At 49.5% G+C, this 21,887-nt stretch overlaps 1 protein-coding gene across 3 annotated transcripts in view; it reads right to left on the bottom strand.

Moving 5' to 3' along the window:
* LAMA5 (laminin subunit alpha 5) overlaps positions 1-16,887 on the bottom strand; it is an 83,705-nt gene extending 66,818 nt beyond the window's left edge. For 2 of the 3 annotated variants that reach the window (XM_065691388.1, XM_065691389.1), the window contains exons 1-2: positions 16,547-16,887; positions 10,889-11,041 (exon numbers count right to left, since the gene is read on the bottom strand). In XM_065691388.1, coding sequence (XP_065547460.1) covers positions 10,889-11,041; positions 16,547-16,840 — 447 coding nt within the window. In that variant the 5' untranslated portion in view covers positions 16,841-16,887. Of the gene's footprint in view, positions 1-10,888; positions 11,042-16,546 lie in introns of those variants that run through there. The other variant, XM_065691391.1, reaches the window with a different exon arrangement.
* Positions 16,888-21,887: the final 5,000 nt, after the last annotated feature.

Below are 21,887 nucleotides of genomic sequence, written 5' to 3'. Positions count from 1 at the left end.
GTGGCCAACAGTGAATTAGATGTCTGTGAAGTTCCTAGAGTTTCTGGGGCCCTGGGACAGCAACGTAATGATCCCACCACAACACAGCATGCACACAGGTAAACGCCACATAACCTATAATGACAAACAGAGGTCAAACCTTCTGTCTTGCAGGGCACAGTAGGCACAACATGGTGTTAGAGCATCAGCCTGCTGCACTACCCCCTTCACCAAGGAAAAGCTGTCTCACCCTCTCTATACAGCCCATAACCCCATCACCCCAGAGCCCTGGACATCATTGCTATGCCCACGCCAAGGAGTTAAAACCCAGACACTGCAATTCACCACTTTTCTTGCCACCATCATCCCGTCTGTTACAAAAAGGCCTTTTACATCTGAGTGTCACCAAGAAGAGCCTCCAGCTACAGCATGTTTAATGGCACACAGGTGACCCTCCTCTTAACCACGCAACTGAATTCTCCTGGAAACCCAGACCTGCTGCAAGCTCAGCTCTCAATTCACCTAAAACCCTCCCAAGACTCATCTGAACCTTGACAAAGCACAACTTGCATAGCTGTGCCAATTCCCAAAGAGAGGATTTCAGACCCAGCCTGCCCACAGCCCACCCAGGTCTTCGCTTTCGTTGTGTTTATGGGATAAAAAGTAGTAATGATTCAATACAAAATCCCTGCGTCATGCATTTCACTTCCAGAGCTGCAGGAAATCCCTTCCAAGCTGCATGCCAGCTTCAGTCTGAGGGTTTCCTTGGGCTGTCCTTTCAGTGACAAGGAGAACAAAGCAACCTTGGCAACTGGCCACACTAGGAGCAAATGTTTCCCCCATTCCCTTGAATGGAGTGGATATCCTGTCACAAACCTGCACACATGGGAAGGGTGAGGAGGGGAGGAAACGGAAGATGATGAATTAGCTAAAAACTGGCACAAAGTGAGAGGTCTCAGCTTGCCACCAAAGCCACTGAAAGGCTTCTCATTTTCCATGGCCAAATGCCAAAGCTGACGGACTCACACAAACCTCAGAGGAATCCCTTTGGCACCAAGAGCAGTATATACCTAACTCCTACCACAGCGTTTGGAAGAGGTTACGGATGCTCCAGCTCTTGCCTCACTTGTGTGCTTCTCAACCCAGTTCCAGGAGGTGGCAAATGCTATTTCCTTTCTGCTCTCAACTCCTTGTCTTTCTTACTTCCACCATGTCTATTCCCAGGGCCAAGAGGTGTTGGAAGGTGCCCTTCTGGACCACCATCAGTCAGCAGCTTCATGTCCCACACATACAAAGACCCAGTTCCAAGAGCAAGAGAACCTCCCTTGCACCACTTATTAGCTCCCTGCACCAAACCCAACCGTCCCAAGCTTCCAAACATTTCAGCAACATCACTTTTCAGCAGTTCTCCTGCATGGGTCCTGCAAGCTTTGATACCAGCGGGTTTAGAGCCACGGCTGTTAGCACATTTCAACAAAGCCGAACATGACCCGTGCAAGCAGGTTTATTCATCTCAAAATCAGTGTCACAGCCACGCACTGCGTTAGCATTTATCAGCAGGTTTCCCCACCATGACACTGCCATTCATAGCCGGGTTAGCTGACCCAACAGCAGCACATACCAGGGCCGCAATGGGATTAACATTCCCAATGCCAGTGCTAACACCAGCAGAGATCCGCAGCTACAGCGTTTGTGCGGCAGTTCTTGCTGCTGTTCGGGCATAAGGGCTCACAAGAACACAGGGTTTTACTCACAATACCCCAAGAGCTCCCTTGTATTTACAGTCCCATTTACAAAGACTTGAAGCAAACCTATTCCAAGGCAGAAAGCAATGGCTGGTAAAGAATAAACTAAGCCCAGCCTGGAGTCCAGCCAAAAATCTTCGTGCTCAAAGTTTCAGTGGGTGCAGACTTTGCAAAAGCCTGGAAAAGGATTAAGGAACAGCTTTAGCAAACAGCCAGGACAACAACAGTGAAGTCATGATGAAGCCAATGACAGAGATCTCTGTTTGCAGTCATGAGCCTGTGTTTACAGTTTGCAACTCAGTGCAAATACCAGAAAGCCATTCTTTTCCCCTTCCCATCAGCACTTGGCATCATGTGCATTTAACTAGATCCAAGAGATGCCTACGGATGCATGCCAACTGCTTCTTGGTCACAGGGCATGCTCCCATCCACAGTGATGGGAACTCATAGGAACCCATAAATAGAGCTCAGCTGAATGTGTGAGAGGGGGAGCTCTGTATCAAAGCAGGCAAAGAAATGGGAAAGAGCTATTAAATGCATGAGGGAAAAATGGTTGCAACTGTCAGGGTTTGGCTGTTTGCTTGTCACTGTACGGGTTATGCAAACAAGCACTGAGAAGCATCAGGATGCCAACTGACGATGCAAAATGATTCTCAGGCAGAGGACACCAACAAGGGCAGAGTTATACACACAGGCTTGGCCAGTAGGTCTGCTCCATCAAAGATGTGGCCTGCAGCACATGTAAGTACAGTAAAAGCCATCACTGAGATCTCCTAAGGTAAAGGCAACTTACTCTAATGGAAGCTGCCCAAACTTTCAGACAACCATGTATACCACACAACACAAACATACACCTGCACCAGGAGCTCAGCTAATTCGACCCTGCTGCCAGAGTCACAGCTTCTCATATCAATGTGGTTGGGAACAAGAGGCTCGATGTTTCCTGCCACATCCAGGGGTCTCACAACTCCCATGAATGCTTTGTTATTCAACAGAAGGATGGACAAGACAGTGAAATGACCACCCTAACACTGCCCTCCAGGAGCAATGACTGACAAGCCTCAGCAAGTCTTGTGCGGCAGCAATTGCCAGCCCCTGTTACCTGCTCACCCTCTTGGACATCAAGTAGGTGATATCCAGTCTACCTACAGAATGTATGGAACTGTTTCAGGAGAGGACTGAGAAGGAAGTGGATGCTGAGGCCCTAAACTACACCACAGCCCCACCTCTGCTCTCCCTGTCTCTAGGAGCTGCCTTTTCAAAGCAGCATTCAGGAGGCCAGGTTGGGGTGCTTGGAGAAAACCAGCACTTTGCTTCCTGTGCTGCACAAACAGGAGCTGGCACCATCCAGACACACCTTCCATTAGCAGTGACCTCATGTTAACAATGGCCTTTTTTATACCCTTGTTTGGCAAGTCCTTCTATGGAGCACAAAATATCATCGTTCCTCCCATCCTTGTCAGTCTGGTAACCAAAGCAGCCCCAAACCACTGCATCATCCTCCCCTTGTGCAGTCATCCAAGTGCAAAGGACTTGTCCTCCTCCCTGCATCTCCCACTATGATGACTTCCTGCTCCAGTCTCTCTAAGCCATACCCACAGCGTGCCTTCAGAAGCTGAAACTCAGTTACCAGGTCTTTGTGAACAGGCCACATTTCACTGGTTAACTGCCACTGATCTTGAGTCTGCTCATAACCCATTTAGAAAGACTCTTCTGCCCCATCACACCAGGCGTGTGCCTCATCTTGTGTCTTCCTACTGGTCATCTTTTTAGTTTCTATCAACGGGAAGCAATGTACTATTTATTGCACTGCCTGGCATCACACATAGGAGGGGAGGTCTGGAATGTGAAGAGAACTGCATCCAGAAAACAGGAAACGGCTGAGGATCAAGGCTGGGCTCAGCCCGGAGGCCCACATTTATGACTCTAATAAAAGGATAAGGCAGAGATGAAAGCAGGGCAGAGCCAGGCTTGGTAAAGCATCAAAAGAAAGGTGCAGGGGGCTAGAACAGGCTTGAAAGAGGCTTCTCTAAGCTGACTAGGCAGATGTTCAGAAGTGTATTTAGCATCCCCCTTGCCAGCCTGGTGTATCAGAGCCAGGACATAGCTGAGCCAGGGCTCCGGAGGGCAGGAACGGCTCCTGGAAACCTGCCCCAGGAAGCAGGAAGAGCCCACTTGAGGGCCTCCTCCATGCTCAGGACAAGTGTCAAGAACTGGAGGGACTGTGCAATGCCACAGGGTGAGGGAGTCTCCCAGCATGCCTGGGTCACACCAAGAGCAGGATGTCCAGGCTCCTAGCTTCATTAGTGCACACTCGGGTGTGTGTTGAGGGCATGAACTCACCCCGCTGTGGTGATGGGTGCTGGCACTGGCCGAGGAGGATGATGGACTGAAGAGAAGGGCTGCACATGGCCAACAGCTGTCTGGGGGCTTGACTCAAGAAATCATTCTCTTCTACAAATGATTTTGTACTGCAGGCTCCAGCACACAGGCTTTGCACACAGAATGATGGAGATGGATGCAGTATTCCCATTCTGGAGACAGGGCAAGGCAAAGCACAGAAAATAACCCACTCACTCAGCTGCCATCACACTCCATGTCAGAGCTGTGATTCCCTCCTGTTCCATTGGGTTCACTGACCTCCACACAGCACTCCCTGTAACATCAGCTGGAGCAGGAAAACACAATGCTCTAACCCAGACAGTCTGGATCTGTTTTAGCTTGCCTGGTACAACCACAAACAGGCTGGACAAAGCTGACCCTGCAGCACTTTTAAGTGCACACATTCACGCTCTTGTTTACCAGCCAAGCAGCCACTTTCCAGGAGAACAGCAAGAAATGGCAAGGTCTGCCTTCCAGCTATTCCTTACACACTAAAGCCTCCCATACGCCAGCTTGCAGCTCGCCTGACCTCTTCCCAGCTCCTGCTCTCCCCGAGGCTTTCTCCTAATCTTTGAAGAATCCCAGGGAGCTGAGCAGGAACGGGCAGCCTGGAGGGGAAGGGGGAGCTCACCACCACCGTCAGCTTCCTTGTTTCTCATCATGCCAACGTTAAACATAGGCTACAATAAGTGGGGAGAAATGACAGTGGAAATCTTGCACGCACCTCTTGGAAACAGAGCAATTATCCTTTCATCAGTCATTACCTGGAGCTGTCTGAGAGGGAGGCTGAGGCTTATTTTAACACCTGAATTCTCCAGAGCTGGTTCAGGTCTGGGCAGAGCAAGCACAGCCTCTGGGGAGATTAAGCTATTGAAGCACAAGGGTCATTTGTACAATGCAAAGGATGGACAGAAACGCCCTCCTCGGAGGCCACAAAAGGTGCCACGGTGCTGAGCGATGTGTGCAGAGCCTCCTGCGTGCTCACAGCCTGGCCGACGTGAGCCATGGCAGTTCTTTGGGGAGCACACATTACAAGTGAAACACCATCACTGCAGCCCTGCAAAACTGATTTTAAGCAGCACTGGTTCAGGACTTCAGTAAACATAACACAATTAAAATGGATGTGTCACCCATGATTTACCTTAAGGGATGTTCAACACATCTGATCCCTTACAACAACCAAGAGCAGTAGTAACAAAGCAGAAAGAAGTCTCAGCCTTGCCTGCTTTGGATCAAGAAGTGAACCTGGCATCCGACTTGCTCTGCTCTTGCTGCCAGAGGAGACAGATCCCCATTGATTAACAGCCAGGCACTTCCTTTCCGCTCACCTGAGCGGCTCCTGCGCAGCCCTTGGAGCTGGAATGCGGTGGGAGCAGACAGAAAGCATGGAAAGGTCGAGAAGGGAAAAGCAAAGGTGAAAACCTCCATTATCAGCACATAAAACAAAAAAAGGAAGGAAAAAGCTGCTTTTCTTCAAAGATAAAACAGAGGAGCCTTCACAAAAGTTACTTCAAACAATAAAGGGGAAAATGTATTGGGAGAGCAGAGAAGATCCATACACCAGGCTCAGCACCAGCTCCACTGCTGGGCACTCTCTCCCAGTTGCACCTTTCCTACCTTTTCCATGGAAGCATTACAAATATGCACCTCACTTCCACTTGATGGCCATGTTAAAACACAGCACCACTGTCCAGACCTCAAGGGGCACTTCATATGGAGGAACCAGGATCCTGAAGCCTGCAGATGGGCAAATAGAGAGCTGGATCTGCTTTTGGAGGGGTTTATGGCATTGCAGAGGACTCCCCACAGGAGGCTGAAGGCTCAGCTGGTGAAACCAAGGAGTTCTGCTCAGCCTGCTTAAGATGCTTTACTCCTAATGCTGCTTTTGCTTCCAGAGCCAGAGAACAACTTGGAGAAAGAATGTCTTTGTTAGAGATTTTACGCCCCAGCCCTTTACTGAAGGTGCAGAAGCTCACAATTAATGTCACTGAGCCCTCCTACCCCTTTCCCACAGTGGTGCCCCAGCACAGTGAAGACCAAGTAGTCCTTCCAGCAAGAGAAATCAAGAACAGAACTACCTACAAAAAGTCTTAAACCTTCACTCTTTCCTGCAGTGCTCCATGAAAAACACATACCAGGCAGATCAGGCAGCCTGTGGCCCTGGGAGAAATGGAAGCTGGGTATTTTCCAGTGATGTGTGCTGTGGAAAACACCATGGAAGACATCCCTACCAAGGGGAAGGAAAGGAAGAGATCCATTTCAAGTTTCCCCCTGGATACAACAAGAACCAACAAGGATGCCTCAGAGGGACATGCAGGCAGCAGATACATCACCCACAGGCAATGAGCTCTCACAGCAACTGAAACAAAGGGGCAAAAGGAAGAAGGTGAAAGAGGGAAATGGATCTAGTTTTCAGCTGAAAACTCTTCTTGGATCCATTACCCCTATCCCACACCAAGTGTAGGGAAAAGCAGCCTCCAGGACAACAGCTCCATTCAATAACCACCATGAGCTTGCCCTTGGGATTTCATGGGTTTACTCATCAAGAATGGGTTTCTGATCAGTTAAGCCAGGGAATAAACATCAGATTTATCTGTATGCTGTAGGCTTTTGCTGGGGACAGGGGGTAAACCTCAGCCCATTGCTTTGTGAGGCTTTCCTTCCTTCCAGCTGCCTTTCAAAGAGGGCTCCTGAAGATCTCCACCAGCAGCTTCCAATACTATTTCAATTACATTGAAATAAATGGGAGGCTTGAAATTGAGGTGGAATATGACTTTGGAGCACCCTGACCCACAAGGTGTTATGCTGTGGTTCAGTGGTGCTCCTTTAGCATTAGGCCAGGTACCTTTTCACCTACAGAACCCAGCCCACATCTACCAAGAATGAGGAGGAATTTAACATCCACAACAAGAAATCAGTTCACACAAAGAGGATTGACTTGTTCATGCAAGTCAGGCATTCAGCCACATTCACAGAACCTGCAAGTGTCCCCACATCCAACGGCTGTGCAAAGCCAATGCCAAGGGGTCACATTTGCAGTGCAAGAAGGAAAGGAAGTAGGTTTATGCTCTGGAAATCCACCATAGGAAAAACACCCACCTCCCTCTGAGACATTTCACACTGAAAGAATAGCAGCCTGCTGGCCAAGGGCTGAAGCATCTAGTGTGTATTGTGCTAATGAAGACCTTGACTTTGGAGCCAGAAGAGCCTGGCAAGCAGAAGTTAATCAGTTCAATGCAGGCAGGAGAAGTGGTAACTTAGGCAGATCCCATTCTAATGGCTGGAAAACTCAAAAGGTACTTCTCAAGGCAGCCAGGAAGTTATTCATCTGCTCCTTTTCTTAGACACATCTTGCAGTGACTATGGAACACACCTTCAGACCGGCCTCACAATCCTGGTCCTTTCCTTTCTTTTCAACCCGAAAGGTGCACTTAAAGCAGCAACAGCCTGGAGCTCTCCAAAGGAGGAGGTTCCTCTTCTCTCCTCTGTGGCAGAGGTGAATAGATGAGGGTGTTTCTCGCTGGTGTGTAGGGGAGGCTGCGTGCCCTCTGCACAGCCCTGACAAGTTAAATACCTTTGGGATGTAAATCAAAACTCCCTGCAAAGCTTCAGTCTGAATTCCTGCTGTTCTCCAGTGTCACAGGGGCCAGCAGGCTCTGGGATGGGGGGAGATGGGGGATGCTAGCCAGCCACCTTCACACTGCAGTCATTAACCTCAAGCAAGCACTGGCATGAAGCTCCTGCTCTAGCATGACTGCAAGCATTCCTCTTCACAGAGTTTATCATAAAGCACCAACTATCCATAAACATCTCTGGGAAGGGCTGGCCTGGGTTCACCTTCATGCAAGAAGGATGTCAGGCCCTGGCAGGATTCCAGTCATTCATGTTTCCTTCAGCCTCCTGATTTTTGTCAGCTCTGACTCAAATGACCTTCTTGAAGAGAAAAAAGAAGAAGAAAAGACTCTTCCATCACACCCTTTCCTCCCCTCCACCCACTGGGACACTTCATCACAGCGGGATCACCGGGGACAATTCCCATAGTGGCAGTGAGTCATGCTTTCCTCTGCTCCGTGCACAGCCCCTTTGCAGCAGAGGCACTTTCCCACTTCCACCCTCCAAAACCTGAACCGTGCTTCATCATGATGCTGTGATGTTAAATTTGCAGCACATCCATGCAGAAGCCCAGCCCATCCTAAATACACTAAAGCTTTAAGCACAAGGTCATGATCAAAATGAGAAAAATCCATTTAACTTTCCTCCTTGGAGCCATTTGCCATATTTCTGGTGCTCAGACCCAGGTCTGACATGGGAAACCTCAAGTGACTTTTCCTCCTCTTCCAGCTTTTCCCCCCACCGATTCCAGAAAGGAAAACTATTCCACCTCAAGGAGGCAGGAACAGACACAGCACCAGTGGGAGCAATTCAGACCCAAGTGCTCTAGCAGATAATCAGCCACAATCTCTTCCCATGCTGTGGTGGGAGCTCTGATCCCTCTTGCTGATGAAGCTGTTAAGATTAGGCCACTGCTAGCACTGAGATGACGTGATGCGAGTGTTTAATACACTCACACCAGCTGGGTGGCCAGCCTGAGCCCTTCTTTAGCTTCTTTGCTGGCTGTGAACATTCCTCCCTCCCTTTTTCCCATAGGATTTTAACACCCCTGTGAGGAGAGCAAGCTCCCAGCCAGGAAAAGCAAAGACCAACAGGCTGCTCAATTAAGTGCCACTCTCCCACCTTGCCAAATGCTGGAGAAACCCGATTCCAACTGGTAATGAAGTACTTATGGCTCTAAAGAGACCAAGCCAGCAGGGGAGGAGGGGGCTGACACCATAACCCCTTGTGCCAGCCCCTGCTGTAGCACCATGCATCAGCTCCAGGCACCCACGACCTCCCAAAGGGACAAAAGCTTTCAGTCCCTTCAATTAAATCTGAATTGGTCCAAGAGCTCCCTAGAGGGTCATAGAGAGCAAGGAGAGACCTTGTTTGCCTGCCAAGAAAAGCCCTGCTCTCAGACAAGCCTTTGAGGGTGTTACCTGTTTCACAGGTATCCAAGGAATGTGCAAAGCCTGGCTGCCAGCTATCCTGGCCTCATCCTGCACTTGCCATGCAGACCCTGCTGGGTCCCACGAGCTCCTCTTTTCATCTTCCATCCTTTCCACCAGCCTCAAACCTTCCAAAGGAGGAAATCAGCGATTCTGTAACATTCCTATTGCCCGACCTACCAACACAAAGGAGGGAAAAGCAAAGAACTGCCTCTCACTGGGAGCATTAGTGGGTTATTACAGCAATTACACACAATAAGGGCATGTATAAAGAGGAAGCCATGAAAAATGGGCTGAAGCTTTAGGCTTGTGCTCCTGTTGAGACCAGTTGGGCAACTGCTTACTTAGCAAAGGTGGTGGGGAAATAGAGGCTCTCGGAGCACAGAGAACCTCCCTACTAGGTGAAACAACCGGTGCCAGCCTTGGATGCAATCCCATCCCAAAGGTAATCCAGAGCAAATACAGAGGCTTGGGAGAGGAGAGAGAAGGCAAACTTACACAAGCTTGGTTTTAGCAGTACTGCAGCCCCCCAAATCATTCCAGGCTCTGGCCCCCAGCACTGCAGATCTGAAGCCTGCAAATCCCCAGGTGAGCCAAATGGAACAGCTTTCAAGTGCTGTTAGCTCTGGCCTAAAGCCAGAAGTTGCCACAGAGAAGGACAAAGAGGAGAAGGAGGCTCTCAAGGGAAGTTGGTCATTGAAATTCCCCTTCCAGAGAATTCCCCTTCTGAGGATTCAGAGAGCCAAATTCCAGGCTGGCCCTTGGTGGGAGGAGGGAGTCCAAGCAACTCAGCACACCCCTGCCAGATGGGAATTCTCCAAGAGACACAGCAGATGCCACCTACGCTGGCTAACGGGATCAGCACAGTGTGTGCGCCCCGGGGAGGCTTTGCCCACACAGCTATTATGCGACGCATGATGTGCCCTGGGCGTTAAGAGATGCTTTGCTGGTGCTGTGTACAACACAGCTTCAGAGCTGGCACTCATGGGAGGGAAGCTGTGGAGAGTGTTTGAGAGGCTCCAAGCCAGTGCTGCAGCAGGGCAGGGAGTGGATCAGAGACAATCCTGGGGATTAAAGTGTGTGTTTGAGGCATCTGACAGAGGGTATCACCACCAACACATGCCAGGTATCCATAGCTGTAAATGTGGAGTCAGGCACCTTACAAACTGCAGAGACAAATAAGCCTTTTCTAAGCCCAGAAAAATCTGAGAGAATTAACCCATTTCCAGAGGGATAGTTTTGCAGATGAATAGAGGCAAGGGGGCTGGCAACAGTGCTATTACAATGTTAATTCCTTTTGACTTGCCAGCATTAGAGACCAAGCATCCATTGTCTTCCTTTGTCTTTTATAGGAAGAGCTTTAAATGCACCAGTTGAAGTTTTACAGCACAACCTTAAACTCCTCAGGGCTGTATTTGCCTGTTCTGGGGTGAAGCCTTGCTAACCATGCCCCTTCAGGAGGTAGATACCCTCTTTAGGGGAATAGCACCTGCAGAGGTTTCCATGAGCAACTCTATTTAGGGACAGCCTGAATAATAACAGCAAATAGCAAAGACTGCACTTAATACTACACACAGACAAGGTTTTCCTTCCATATTTTAACCAGACCCTCCTGCCCTGTCATTAAACAAGCAGGTTTTAAACTCACCTTCCAGCAAGGACGCCTGAAGGATTTCAGAATCAGAGGGGCAGGTCCTTGCCAGCTTGGTCTACAGCACAATCAAGAAGGACTTGGCTTACCTGTCCGAGGTCCAGCGTGACATTGACCTGGTTGAACTCCAGCCCCCGGGAGAGGGGGGGGCTCTGCCACCAGCGCTCTGTCCCATCGATGGCATTCGTGATGGGGTGAGCCTTGTTGCTGTTTGCAGAGGAGCAGATGTCACAGTATTGGCCCTGTTGGAAAGAATAAACCCAACATTTAGCTTCCCTTTTGTATTTCAGATATGCACCGAGTGTTGGCAAAGGGACTGTCACAAAGAACTGGCTGCCAGAGGCAGAAGAGTGTGGAGAGTGAGAAGCCCCATCACAATGGAGAGTAGAGGCTGCAGCTCCATCTCCTCCACTAAGGCTGCCACTCACACCCCTGCTGACACCCAAAGATCCTGACCCAGCCCATTCAGCCATTCCTATGGAACCAGACTGGCAGTTCTCCTGCCCAGCTCCCTGCAATCTGTTTCTTGTCAACCTATTCATTTCATGGGTACAGTCCTTTCAGCTACATTTTCAAGCTTAATAGTCTAGCAGCCAAGTTTCTTTTGCTGGTGATGCTGCAGTGCCAGGGCAGAAAGGGATGGCCCCTGCTGCCAGCTGGCCAATCACTTTCCTGCCTTGCTTTTGTGGTGCCGGTTTGCCAGCTCCATGGACACACTTCCAGAGTAAACAACTCTTCAACTTTAACAGCACCTCCTGAGCAGGATCAGACAAAGAACCAAGCTGCGAGGGGCAATTCTTTCTTTCCCCTTTAATGCACAAATGGATCTGACCCACTCCTTAGGAACGCTGCAGAGAGCCCTGAAAACAGGCAAGTTCTTTGCTTTGTGGAGCCACTGTTCTGTCACTTGAATTGCTGCTACAAACAGCCTAGAAGGGAAAACCTTACAGGCAATTTTCCCTTAAGGGGAAGCCCTCCTTGCCTGTCCCAGCTGCAGTCAGCTTTAATATTGTACCAAGTACATTATCTCAAGACAGGCTTCCTGCATCTGCATCCCTACAAGGGCTGTGACACTGCAGAGCATATGATCTTCCAGATGCCCCAAACTCTGGAGGAATCCCAGTGCAAAGGAAACAGAGATTTCACAGCATTCTTCCCCACAGCCATGTGCTGTGTTATCTGCAGGCAACTCTCCTGAACAAGAACACCATTTAATGAACACCTCCAGAGATACGAAATAGCAGACATGCAAGCACAAGGCCAAAGGAAAGGGCAGCTGAAGCCATGCAGGTAACCCTGACACCCGTGCAGGGAGCTCCTGCTGCACAGAGGGGTCAGGACAAGGCTCGTTTGAACATGCACGGAGCAAGGAGGGAGAAGAGACCAGATAAAACTGACCCAGCTCTTCAGCTCAACCCTTTAACGGGAACCGGTGCAACAGGTTGTGTGGAAATTGCTGCTACACAACACACAGCACCGAGGTGGGGGGAGATGCGAGTGAGGGTACAAAATGGGGATAAATAACAAAAAATCATACTGGTTTCATACTTTACATTCTTGCCACAGATGTGAAAGCCATTTTGAACCCAAAGTTCACACTGATGGGAGCCAGGCAGTTGAAGGTGAGTAAGAGGGGATGTCTAAAATATAAGATCAGCTGCTCCCCATTTGTAACGCTGCTGTTCCCTCTCCCCAGTACAGCATGAGCTGCTACTGGGCTGGTAGCACATCAACAGCTGAATTAAGTCTGCTATTAAAAGCGCCATTAGCCCCTGTGCTGCTCCATCTGCTCATTAGTTGTTTCATTAGAGCCAGACCTAAACCTGATGAGAACCATTTCCAGCTGTTTGTATTATGGAGCAACTCAGGCTCTGGCACAGTGCATCAGGTCTCTACAGGGAAGGGAGAAGTTCTGACATCAGCAGAGGATTTTAATTAAACAGCAACTGAGAGCTGCAGGCTTAGCAGGTTGCCAGAGCTGGGGAGGCGTGGACATCACTAGAGCACACCAAAGAAAGAACTTCAGCGACACAAGAAGCTGCAAGGCAGCTTAAAGAACATAAAACTGCCACTATCAGAGCTAACTGCAAAGAGAGGGAGATAAGGGGGCGGTTTGAATGGAGGGCAGCTTCCAGAGATCCTGTTCCCGTTCAAGTCAGTGGGAACTTTGAAGTTTCCTCTGAGCATAAAGACCAGCCTGGCACCCTGCTGGCACCGCTTCCCTCGGGGAAAGCAGATGGCTTTGTCCCAGTTTATTTGGCCCTGCCGTGACCCAATCTCAGCTCTCCTCACCTTATTTATTGGAAAACCACAGGGAGCGTGGGGCAGGCCGGGCTGCTGGGATGAGGTAAGGAAGGCAGGAAATGGGGTATTTCAGACACAGAAAGTGTGTGCTTGTATGCTGTTATTGGGGCTGTCCCCACAGATCAAGGTACAGCTCACATAGGCAAGTGCTGAATCCTCAGGTATCTCTTCGGCAGGCAACAGCAACTTGTTCTAAAACTCTGTGGTTTTCAGCTGCAGTTAAACCACTTAAATCCAGTGGTACCATACACGTAAACACAGAAGAGACATGTACAGAGAGGTACAGCACCAACTGACACCCGAAGCACAGACTGCCTGGGCTGAGCCAGCATCCACCACCATGCACAGAACAGGATGAAGAAGCAGCAAACCAGATGGTGGCTGCCTATTGCAGGATATCAACAGAGAATGCCACTTAATCCAGATACATTCAGGTTGAAATCCCATCTGTGCCCAACACCATGAAGGGCAAGAGGACAAGACCTCCAACACCACACAGGCAAGCACAGCAATTCCACCTGCATCCAAGTGTTCTGCAGTAGCAGGGCTTAGGTGAAGATAGGCTTCAGATGAAAGCAGAAGCAGCACTGATCTGAAATCAGTGAGGTTTGCTGCATGTTTTTCAATTCTAATGTCTATAATTGCTTCAATGAATGCCACTAACTTGCCTTATTGTTATACTACTAATCTGAACTAAAGTAATCATCCACAGCCCTGCCTCGCTGAGAGCATTGAACAATCCCTGCCAGCTCTGGCAGGTCTCTGGAACAGCCCCCAGGCAGTGGGAAGGGATGGGGAACATGAGCTATGCCTCTGCCGAGCTGGCTCTGTCTCGGAAGACAAATAGCTACAAGCACGTTCAGTAAAGCTTGATAAGATCAATAAACCTATAATCTCTCTTTTGCCTTATCTTTGAGACATTATCATGAAGGCAGGATTGTCCGTGGGACAAGGGAAGCAAACCTATGTGGGGAGTCCCTTTCAGCACACCTCAGCATCACTGCACATCACATCCTTGCAGGCTGAAAAGCCCCCCCCTCCCAGTTAGAAACACTGTCTTCTGGCAAACAGCCCTGAATAAAGCAAAGGGGACCCCTTAAAAAGGTTTACAGCCTTCCCGCAAACTGTGCCAGAAGCACTTTAAGTGTCTTTAGGGCAGTGTTATTTCAGGAAGCTCAATGATTATCGACATCTTAAGACTATCATGGTTTGTAGTCAAGGAACTCCCTTCCCCGAAAGCCTCCTACAACGTCAAATGAAAACAAGCTGAAAACAGAACTGACTGAACTCATTGACTAGATGATTGTATTCATGTTTACGCTGGGTCTTAGGTCAAGCAAATGTCCCTTCACCACCACAGCACGTGGAAATCTGCCGGAGGGTGCCAGAGGCATTCTCCCAGAATTCCTGACCAAACTTCCCTTCACACCACAGCTGCACCATGCAGAGCAGGTGAATGGAGAAGGGAAGGGACACGCAGGCTGAGGACGTGCATGTGGAGTCCATTATTGTTGCTTCAGGCTGCTCAAATTGAACACTTCCCTCCTACCTCCTGCATTGCTTTAGTCACCGGGTGGTGCCAAAACCCCCGAAAGGAATGAATTGGAACTCTGACCCCTCCTGTTTCCTCCCCCCTCCCATTTAGGTGCTGCCTGTGGTCATGGAAAGAAGCCACCACAAAAGGGTTTTTCTAAAGCTTTCAGGCTAAGACCACTGGCCTGGGAAGTGGTGCTCAGATTAAAGCGACGCTGTGCCAGAGCTGCAGAGGGGAGCACTGCAGAAATCCAGGGCCGAGGAGCCCCGTTTGGCAGCAGGGGGAATCCAGAGGGATATGCACATGCTATGGAGCCAGGAAAGGGCTGCACTTAAGGATGAGATACAACTGCCCCAAAGCCGGTGCAGCCTGAGGCGTTCACTTTAGTCACCAGCATCCTTAGTGTCACGCTAAGCTGGCAGTGTGGCCAGAGCACAGCTGGACAGATGCAGAGGGATAAATGCATAGCCACATTTACCAGCTTTTCTGTAAGGTCTTATTCTCCCAGTTTTGCTTGGCAGATCACTCACATCTATTTGCAAATGCCCATAGTAGCAGTTACTTCTTCACCTTTCCTTAGTCCCTTTGCCTCTCTGCAGGCACAATTACTACATGAAGGCTCCTGTAAGCCTCCTGCTACTCGTACTTAAAGCAAAGCTTCTTCAAGTCACATCAGAGTGCAGCAAAGTGAAACAGATCACTTTAAAAGGGGGCAAAACTCAGAGGAGAATTATGTCAGCTTTCTGCCACCCAGTAGCATCTTCAACAATTTCTACTGCACATGGAGCAAAATTCCATTATATAACCACACAATAGCCAGAAAATTCCTGGTACAGCTCTAACTTTGGAGAATGTGGCCAGAATGAGAAAAATGCTTCAGAGATGATGTTGTAACAAAGCCACCCCTACACAAAAGGCCGAGAAAGGCTCGATCTGCGAAACCAAGCTTTCCCTTGCTCTTCCTTAATGTTACTGACAGCCCTCCTGCCCCACTGCAACAGATGAACTGGCACCACCAACCTCATGAGTCACATGCAGAAAACTCTAGAAAGCAGCAGCTCCAGGGCAGGTTTGGGCTGCACTGGGTCTGGAGTTCGTGCATCTGAAACTAGTGGTTTACAAGCCCGTTTACAACTGCTCTGTCTTCTCAAGACAGCCGTAGCTGTTAAAGTGCACTGCAGTTTTTACCATCTGCATTCCTGGCTGCAGGCTCCCCCTGGTCCACTTGAAATGGGACCCCTGAGATAAGTGACGTGACATTCGCTTGTAAAATTCACCCTCTTCACTTTCTCCTTTGCTCATCCAAATGCCCCTCCAAACACACAGGGAACCGCAGAGCCAAGACCAGTAAAGCTAAATATTATCACATTTATCGTAACGACCCAGTGACTGGCAGAGGAATTTCAGAGATGATTTGCCGAGGATTTTGTAACCATAAAGAACCGATAACTTTTAACAGGGGAACTCAGCAAGCCGCGTTCCACTTGCAACTTCTGTCAAGGCCGGGAGAAGAAGAGCACGTGTGTCTGCTTAATCTCCCTGGGGACTCCGGACAGGCTCCGGTGCACAGGTCCGAGCAAGGGAGGATGCCCCGAGGACCTGCCCTGTCTACCCCGCCTCAGAGCACCCACCACCGACCCCTCCGCGCAAGGTCCGGCTGCGGCGGCCGGGCGAGCGCGGATGCGTGGGTAAACGCCAGCGGCAGCGAGGACCGTGGGGCCCCGCTCCTTGCACCAGCCTCTGCGCTCCCCAGCCCCGGCGAATAGGGGTGGGGAACGGGAGCGACGGCCGGGGGAGCACAAAGAAGGGCTCGGACCTCCGTGAACCCCCCAGGCCGGGAAGCGGCTGTGCCTCCCCAGCGAGGCTCCGCAGGCTGCGTGTCCGTGGTTCCCCGCCGCGCCGGCCGTACCTGAATGGTCTGGTTGGGGTCCCCCCCCGCCACCGGCCCCCCGACCAGCTTGCAGTAGAGATCCTCCACGGCGCGGCGGCTGCCGGCGCCCGCCGCTTCCTCGCCGCAGGTGGCGGTGGCGGAGATGCGGGTGCCCTCGGCCAGGTTGAAGTAGGGCGGGTGGAGGCTGTGCCCGTTCACATCGCTGGGAAAGGAGGCGGGCGGCCGGGCAGCGGCCAGCGCCAGCAACAGCCCCAACCCCAGCCCCAGCCCCATCTCCAGCCGCGCACCGCCCCGCTCCGCCGCTCTCGCCATCTTCACCGCGGCTGCCCCGGGGCGGGCAGCGGCACCGGCCTCCCCGTCCCGCCGCCTCGGCACTGCGCTCCGCCCCGCCGCGGCCGAACTACTTCAGCTTCCCCCGACGGGGAGGGGCCGCCCGCAGCCCCACCGCTCCTAACCCTTTCGCTCAGAGGCGGGGCCCCTCGCAACACCCACCCCCCCCCCCCCCCCCCCCGTGCCGGGAACCCCCCTTCCCATGGGCAGTAGAGGCCGAACGGGGTGAAGGGATCCCCCCTCCCAGGGAAAAAGGGGGGATAGGATCCACCGGGAAACAATGTGCCCATTGTATCTGCGGGCTGCGCTGCCTCGGCCGGCTCGCTCCATTAATGGAGTTAAACTCCATTAACCGGTAGATCGGTTTATCTCCAGGAAAAACTCCATTACTAATTAACAAACCCAACCTTCTCCCCATCTCTCTGCTGCCCATGGACCATCCCTGCGTGGTGAGATCTGCAAGGACGCACGTTTCTATATACTGCTGGGGGGGAAGATGCTTTACAGATAAGCAACTGAACATACTACAAATGGTTATATACAACAGTAGATAAATTAACTCATCAAAACACTACTTTGATTTTCTAGCACAGACAGACTCTTTCAAATCCAATAATTGAACGATACACGCAAAATGTGCCTGAACTGACCAATACTGTTTCTTTAAAGGAAGAAGCTACAGAGCAGACCAACACAGAAAAGGTCTGGACTCCATACAGTGACATTGCTGTGGTAATTGGACCAGGAAGCAAAGCAAACTCTTAAGCATGTCCAGGTCTCCACAGGCTGCTGCTGGGCATTTGCTCGTTTCATCACATCACCTCTTTGTTTCTGTTTTGTGGACAGTGAGCAGGAACCATCGCTCTTGGGAAAGTTACTGCCATAAATATGAAAAGCTCTTTAAAAAAAAGCATAGTGGTGTGTATAGTTAAATACAAAGCTCAATGAGCATGATTCTGGCAGGCCATGCGGTAACACTCATTTCAGCACTGCCAAGGGTCTTTGGGAGATCCCTTTTACTGTATCTAAAGCAATGTGCATGCTCTAATGTATAGCGATATAGTGGAAGGGTACCATATGGTAGAGTGGAGCCTGGGTCAGCAGAGCACTCACAGCCCGCAGCCATGTGCTGCTTGGGAAAGCTGGTCAGTCCCAACACGAGGAGGTGAAGGACCCACGCACCATCACGGCCCAGGGAGCATCCAGTGCAGCCAGCTCCCTCCAGACACGGTGCAGTGGGAGATCACATCAGCATGACATCAGGCCTGGCAAGGGCAGGGGTGGTGAGAGGTACCTGGTTCCACATGGCCAGGAAGCACTGAAGCACAGCCGACAAGCCTATTCACTTAGAAGCACTTCCTAAAGGGCTTTCAGACATCTTTTAACTCCTTCCTGCCTGTGTCTCTTTCTGCTGGTTTCCCCCCTTAATGCAGGATCTTCTCACTCAGCAGATGAATGTATCCTTTAAAAGAGAACCTTTTAAGCCAAACTCCTATAAAGAGAACAGGCATCTTTGCCCTTTAAACTGCTTCAAAACGGGTAGCTCCCTCTGGGGAAAGTGGAAGAGCCACCAGTGAAAATACTTGTGCTTTGGAGTAATGGTTAACTAACATGTTTATGTATGGAGACCAATACTCCACAGGACAGGAATTAAAACTTCCTGCAACTTTCCCAAATGCTATATTTAATGAGCTACTTACACTTGTGAATATGTACAAACAAGGAAGGCAGGGCAAAGATGAAGAAAATAACCTTCTCCTACCTCTACAAGAGGGTTACAAGCCAAAACCCTTGGGTCAGTCTAATATTCCTCTAGTGTTAATGTTGTGGCATGTAATTAATCACCCTCCAGAATGCAATTAAGGCAAGTGAACTCACACTCAACATGTGGAGTTTGTGGTACAGGCTCAGGAAAAAGCGACGTTTTTGCAGCCCCTGGTAAAGAAGAGCTACTTTGCAAACATGGAAGGCTGGAAATATCTTTAGGTGACTTATACAGAAGGAATCTGAAATTGGCTTAAAGACAGAATGTTCTAATGAGTTGGTTGGGGTTTTTTTCAGCAGAGTTTATAACATAGCTAACCATACCATCTAGAGGCTATCAGCTTGAACGCCTTCCTGATGCCATCTCTGGTCAGCCACACCCAGGAAAAGAAGACAGGTTTGCTAAGCTGGACCGGACACAAGTCCCATGTGAGGGTCACCATCGGCAAACATGGCAGGTGAAAACCCCCGTGGGTTGGCAAGGAATAGTCTGCTCCCCCAAAGATGTGCCCTGACCTAAAGCAGCTAGAACTTAGCTGGAATACTGAAGCCTTTCTTCCATTTAAAAAGCTTTGCTAAGCATTAACTTTAGCAGCTCTGGATATTTACCATTCATGTTATCATCTGCTCTGATCCATCTGAGTTTTACTGGTTTCTTGAGCCTAGTAATAATGGTGCTTGGCTCAGCTTCACAAAGCTACTGGTCACAGTGACACACTCCCAGATATGAGATGCTGAAGCAGAAGAGACTACCATTTAAAACCAACCCACCACCAGTGAATGCAGAAAGAATGGTCTGTAGCGATCCTACTCATATCTTCCCTGCCCCTACGTGTAGCAACATGACATCGGCCATGCTGCTATCCATCTGCAACTGTTAAAGGCATCTGGGTTCTGCTGATGTTTTTGCTTTTGCCTCCCTAAAAACTGCAGGACCATGAGGAGTTTTCCAGAAACTGCCTTCACAAGCTCTTTCTTTGAGCAAGCTCTCGAATGACAGTAGGGTCTGGGGAGAGTGGAGGGACAGGAAGAGCTTAAAAGAGCTCCCAAGAGCTTACCTCGATGAGGGAATCCAGTTCCTAAATAAGAACAAGGATTCAGCATGTTACAACCAAGAGTTTCCCTATCTCCACAGACCCTTCTACCCTACCACAGAAGAGCAGGGAAGTGTTCCACAGACAGAATGAGGGCCCGTTGAGTAATTCCATGGCAATGCAGACACCTTCTGCTTGCTGGGAATACATTCCCTGGTTTTGTATTGTCTGTTACATGGAGAAATGAAAGCAGCACTCCTCACTCTGGGAAATCCAACATCTGGTCAATGGAAAAAGAACCACAGGATCCCCGAGCAAGGTACCACCACAGCCAGAGCCATCAGCAAAAGCAGAGCTTGAGCCAAGAGAAGTAAGTGAGCATATGGTTCTTGTACCTTGTATAGGGTCAGGAACGTGTTATTTTACGGAAGATTTAATTACTTTTCTACTACCCTGCTGCAAGAAGGAGGAACAAGCATGTTTCCTGGGCTTTGCTCTCTGCTGACCTAAGAACATTAAACCAAGCTCCCCATTTTCATAAGCTTGTCGTGTCTTGACACAATTGTGTCAAGAACAGCTACTAGAAGCTAAGAACTAATTCCCCGTGAGCTGGAATTGAACCAACACAAGCCAGAAGAGCAATCAATATCCTTCATGCACATCTCCAGCTTTATAATCTCCCAAGCTTCATGGGCTGTACCTGAGAAGACTAAAACAAAAATAAGGTTTCAAGTGAGGCTTCACTGAGTTTGCTGAGTTGACAGACACGGAAAGGGGCTCCCCTCCTGTTCACACAGGCACATACAGACAGTTCTGCAAACAGCCCACAAGCAGACACCCAAAGTACATTTGCCCTGTTTGTTCTTCAAACTGACAGCTCAATTCCAGCTTTCTAAACCCTTCTGCAGAGAGGGAGGTAGGGCCCAGCTTGAATCTACAGTGGGAAATGACTGAGGAGTTTAGTGAAGCCATGAGGAATTTGACCAGGATCTGCCTCACTTTCTCAGACTGGTTCTTACGAATGCAGAAAGCCAAAGGCCAAAAGGGATGCTTGGACTTGTCACACTACCTCATCTGCTATCTACTACAGGTCATAAACTTCTACCCCACAGTGTTATAGCCAGCACAGCTCTGCTTTTATGGAAATGTTCCTGATGCTGTTTTTGCAGTGTTAACAGAAATAGTTAAACATGGACAAATCAGACCAGACTGATAAGGTGATACAACAGGAAGTAACTCTAAGAAAGAGCATCCTTTGTATCTTTTCAGAATTGAATTACGTTATGTGCAAATGCAAACCCTTAAATCTGACAAGTGCCAAATGAGCATTACCAAGAGCTGAATTAGAACACATCTAGGATTAATGGTTATTCCCTCTCTGTTAAATTAACATGTCATATCTTTGTTTCCTTTGTAGTGTTTCTCCTTTAACATTGAATTCAAATGTGAAAAGGCTGGTTTGATACCCAGCTGGTCCATTTGCCGTGCCTGCCCAGCACCGTTTAGTTCTAACCCAAAGGCAGCATTTAGCTGTGTTTTGTCTGCTGTGGACATTCTCACAGTGCGACCAAGAAGTTTCATAGCGCAGCAGGACATGTTACTCTACACCAGAGAATTCAATTCACTTTAAGGTCAGTCTGTACCTTTCCTGAATCAAAGGGTTCCAAAACCCTCCCAAAGCCAGAACAGGTGTTTCATTCATACTGTCTGTCTACCTGGCAAGGACCCAAATACTTTCCTTTAAAGCCTAAACTCCATATTCTTCTGGGGCACACTGAAAACGTACATATGTGCTGTCTCCTTTGCATTCTTCAGGCTTAGTCATCATGAACTATGTGTTTTTCTTTGCACAAATCAAAAGGAACACAGCTGCTTTTATGTTAGTAACTAAATCATACTTTAACTTCATGCCACGCAGCTCTGCCTGCAGCCAGAAGGGCCCTGCAGATTGAGCTGACATGTCAACAGAGATCAGTTCACCCACCGGAAAAGGGCAGCTACTTCTCGGCTGAGACATGGTGGCTGCTCAGCACTGCAGGAGGATGAAGACTGTGGTGTCAAGTTGAAGCCACAGAGGAAGCAGGGGGATGAGTGAATGTGCTCGGGATGAAAATCAGTGCAATGACGGGAGTTAATGCACCCACTCAAGGGTGAAAGAGCAATGGAGGCAAGCTAGAGACACACATTCCAACCCAAACCATGCTATGATTCTAGGAAATAGACACATTTCT

Source organism: Lathamus discolor, chromosome 11 (assembly GCF_037157495.1).
Source record: "Lathamus discolor isolate bLatDis1 chromosome 11, bLatDis1.hap1, whole genome shotgun sequence".
NCBI lineage: Eukaryota > Metazoa > Chordata > Aves > Psittaciformes > Psittacidae > Lathamus > Lathamus discolor.
Note: the sequence above shows the minus strand (reverse complement) of the source record. Positions and strands in the feature narration are given on the sequence as shown.